The sequence below is a fragment of the Colobus angolensis genome, unplaced genomic scaffold (assembly GCF_000951035.1).
Source record: "Colobus angolensis palliatus isolate OR3802 unplaced genomic scaffold, Cang.pa_1.0 Scaffold151, whole genome shotgun sequence".
Classification (NCBI taxonomy): Eukaryota; Metazoa; Chordata; class Mammalia; order Primates; family Cercopithecidae; genus Colobus; species Colobus angolensis.
The window spans coordinates 2,460,895-2,465,196 of NW_012114611.1; the positions used below are offsets into that span (position 1 = coordinate 2,460,895).

The 4,302-nt window shown below is 42.2% G+C and overlaps 1 protein-coding gene across 2 annotated transcripts in view; it reads left to right on the forward strand.

Annotated features, from left to right (window-relative positions):
* Nucleotides 1-2,950, forward strand: part of KANSL2 (KAT8 regulatory NSL complex subunit 2) — a 29,068-nt gene extending 26,118 nt beyond the window's left edge. For both annotated transcript variants that reach the window (XM_011936239.1, XM_011936238.1), the window contains 2 exons: nt 1,086-1,205; nt 1,976-2,950. In XM_011936239.1, coding sequence (XP_011791629.1) covers nt 1,086-1,205; nt 1,976-2,107 — 252 coding nt within the window. In that variant the 3' untranslated portion in view covers nt 2,108-2,950. The remainder of the gene's footprint in view (nt 1-1,085; nt 1,206-1,975) is intronic.
* The last annotated feature ends 1,352 nt before the right edge of the window (nt 2,951-4,302 follow it).

Consider the following 4,302-nt stretch of genomic DNA (forward strand, 5'->3'; position numbering starts at 1 on the left):
CCGAGTAGCTGGGACTACAGGCGCCTGCCACCTCGCCCGGCTAGTTTTTTGTATTTTTTAGTAGAGATGGGGTTTCACCTTGTTAGCCAGGATGGTCTCGATCTCATGACCTCGTGATCCGCCCGTCTCGGCCTCCCAAAGTGCTGGGATTACAGGCTTGAGCCGCCGCGCCCGGCCACTCAAAATTTTACTCTTTTAACCTATGTATGTATGTGTGTATGTAGGTGGGTAAGTAGAGATGGGGTCCTGCTGTATCACCCAGGCTGGTCTTGAATTCCTGGCCTCAAGTGATCCTCCCACTTCGGCTTCCCAGGGTGTTGGGAACACAGGCATGAGCCACTGTACCTGGCCATTTTTAAGTGTACAAGTCAGTGGTGTTATGAACATTTACCATGTTATACAGCTATCAGTGTTTTCTGTTCCAGAACTTTTTCATCAACCCAAACAGAAACTTTGTATTTTTTAAACAGTAACTCTCTCCTTTCCCTTTCCCCTGTTCCCTACTTTTCTCTGTTCCTACTTTGTGTTTCTATGAATTTTCTTGGACTTTTTTTTTTTTTTTTTTTTTTTTGAGACAGGGTCTGACTCTGCCACTCAGGTTGGAGTGCAGAGGCGCAATCTCGGCTCACTGCAGCCACTGCGTCCCGAGCTCAAGGGATCTTCCCACCTCAGCAGCCTCTGGAGTAGCTGGGACCACAGGTGTGTGCTACTGCGCCTGGCTGATTTTTGCAGTTTTTGTAGAGACAGGATTTCACCATGTTGCGTAGGCTGGTCTTTAACTCCTGGGCTCAAGCGATCTGCCTGCCTCGGCCTCCCAAAGTGCTGGGATTACAGGTGTGGTAGCCAGAATTGTGTTTTTTAATCCACTATATTGGTTTATGTTTTACATTTGGCAGCAAAAGCTCTCAGTGCTCTTGGATCTTGTTTCATTTTTTGGACGTTCTGGTAAAATTTTTTTTTGATCAAAGGTAGGCTAGGGTTGAGGGAGACAGCAGAGTATTGCTTTAAAGTTTGCTGAAAAGCATGCCACCTTTATTATTGTTTCCCTTGGTATTGCTGATGGGCTTTTCTCTTTTATTTTCTAGGACTTGGATGTTGTGGGTGATGGTATGCAGTGTCCTCCTTCACCTTTGCTTTTTGATCCTTCACTAACCCTTGAAGATCATTTAGTCAAAGAAATTGCTGAAGACCCAGTGGATATTTTGGCAAGTGAAGAACAGTCCCACCTGTTTCCCCCATGTAGAGACCTGGCCAGGCAGAGGGTTCCTTGCTGGATAGCATGTACTCCTGGAGGGGAGTGGGGTGTCATCACTAGTATAAAGATGCTCCACATGTCTCTCGCTCATTGAATACCATATAAGCAAAGCACTTTTAAAAATGCCCTACTTTGCTCCTGTATACCTTTGTTGCTGTAGTTCTCCAGATAGACTCTTAGAACACCTAATGGCCCCTGATCCTCATATCCCAGAGTAGGACATAAATTTATTTAAATAAAAGCTTGAGACAAGGAATCTAGGTAAATTGTACCTTCTGAGGGAGAGTTCAGCACTGAAATTGTTCTCATTATAGAATGACCAGTAAAGTAATGTGATTTGAGTTCTGTCTGTGAGCCTTGGGTAGAATTCCAGTGGCCCTGACTGAAAACCAGCAGTTGTACTGTAGCTGTTGGTTTCAAGCAGAGGCCTAAAGGACTGTCTTCCTATGGTCTGTTGGCTGTTCTGGGACCTCAGCAGGGAATGGCCATTTCATTTGGAAGAAACAACCTACAGCTCTCCAACCCATTAGAAGAGGCTCAGGAATAGGCTCTTCCAAGGGACAGGGATAGCTAATATAGGGAGGAGCATCTGTCCAGAATTAATTAATTTCTGTTGTATTATTCTTATTGCTAGTATAAATGGCCACTGATAAGTCAGATTCATACTTCAGACCACAGTGAATGAATTTTTAACTGAAGTGCCTTTATTTCTTTTAACAGGGCCAGATGCAGATGGCTGGAGATGGGTGCAGATCCCAGGGATCTCGAAATTCTGAGAAAGCCTCTGCACCATTGTCTCAGAGTGGATTGGCTACTGCAAATGGGAAGCCAGAACCCACTTCTATTAGTTGATAGTTTGTTTGGGGAACCATTTTACTTTGGTGGATTTAAATTTCTCATTCTTCAAAGAAGTATTTCTGATCATCTCTCACAAAACACAGGCAACCCAGACTATCTTGTTTTTCTTCTGGATTGAGTATTATAGTTAAAGGTAAAGCCAAATTTTGAGGACATGGACCAATACTTCTTAAAAGTTGTGGGTTTCTTCCCACTCAGGGCAAGGAAGAGAGATAATCCCTATCAAAGCTTCTGGGATTATTTGGTACTATACCTAAAAGGAAAGTGACATCTTTGTAATGGGATTTCCGAAGTCATGGATAGAAATCCACTTAAGTAGCTAGGTGGGAGCTGTCTTTGTGAGTGGTGTCTTTTAGATACTGATGACCCTAATATCTGGTTATCTCTATCTAAAGACCTGCAGTTTAACTTTTCTTCACCTCTACTTAATTGGGCAATCTTTAACCCCTTTCCATGGTGAACTCTGGCTTTTACCCTCTGAGAAAACAGCCCACAGGACTGGGTCCTCCTTATCCATCTTGCTTTTAACCTGTATAAATTTCTGTGGTTGCTATCTTATGTAAAATATAGTACAAATTTATTGTATATAGTTTCTATTAAATGTTAAAGAAAATGCTATGAAAATATCAGTCACCTGAATTGAATGCATGTTTTGTTTGAGAATATAGTCTCTTTTTCGTGGTTTTAGGGACCTGTCTCTGATGGGAAAGGGAAATTAGGACAGATAATACTTCCATCCCAGGAAAAAATAAATCTTCAGTAGCTCATTTTGGTTTTACTTTTAAGGAAGAAGTAAATGAAAAGGGGCAGGACTTATTAAAGCCAATCAGTTCCAAATATCTTCTTTTTACCCTCCACTCTGTGTCCCCTACTCCCACTCCCATTTCTCACGATTAATGCCAGTGTCATCTCTGCTAGGTGTGGTGGCTTACACCTGTAATCCCAGCACTTTGGGAGGCTGAGATAGGTAGATCACTTGAGCTCAGTACTTCAAGACCAGTCTGGTCAACATGGTGAGACCCTGTGTCTATATTTTCAAATTTTAAATAATTATTATTATTATTATTATTTTTTTTTTTTTTGAGGCAGAGTCTCGCTCTGTCACCCGGACTGGAGTGCAGTGGCCAGATCTCAGCTCACTGCAACCTCTGCTTCCAGGGTTCAAGTGATTCTTGTGCTTCACCCTCTCGAGTAGCTGGGACTACGGGTATGTGCCAACAGGCCTTGCTAATTTTTGTATTTTTTGTAGAGACAGAGTTTTGCCATGTTGGCCAGGCTGGTCTCTTAACTCCTGGCCTCAAGTGATCTGCCCACCTTGGCCTCCCAAAGTGCTGGGATTATAGGCATGATTCACCATTCCTGGCCTATAACTGTTAATGATAACTTTGGTGATTTTACTTGTGGGAAGACCAGGCATCAGATATTAATATGAGTAAAAACACAGCTCTTCATTCTGGATATTTGCTTGCTTTCTGTGCTTTGATGCAAGGGTGGTTGGCAAGTAGTAACTTAACACCTTAATCTTACTACTTTTGAGTTCCTTCTCTCTCATTCTCTATTGGTGGTTTTGGAGATAGTAACAAAACGTGGATTCTCTTATTTTATCTTTACTGATTTATTTATTTTTTGAGATGGAATCTTGGTCTGTCGCCTAGACTGGAGTGCAGTGACACGATCTTGGCTCACTGCAACCTTCACCTCCTGGGTTCAAGCAATTCTCCTGTTCCTGCCTCCCTAGTAGCTGGGATTACAGGTGTGTGCCACCATGTCTGCCTTATTTTTTTATTTTTCAGTAGAGATGGGATTTTGCCATGTTGGCCAGGCTGGTCTCGATCTCCTGACCTCAGGTGATCCACTCGCCTCAGCTTCCCCAAAGTGCTGGGATTACAGACATGAGACGCCGTGCCCGGCTGAAAACATGGATTCTCTTTATATCCTGATACTTCAGTTTTTAAAACACTCCTGTTTTAATAGGCATTTTTGCTGATTTTCTTATTTTAGGTTCCTTTTCCCAATTTAAAATCTTATGAAAGACAACACTTTGTATATATGAGAAAAACCTTTTCTGAAAACGTATCCATTCCGTTATTATCTTGAGACTTGGATGCCTTTTGCTTCAGTATTTAAATAATTCCAGGCTAATTATTATTATTATTATTGACAGAGTCTCTCTCTGTTACCCAGACTGG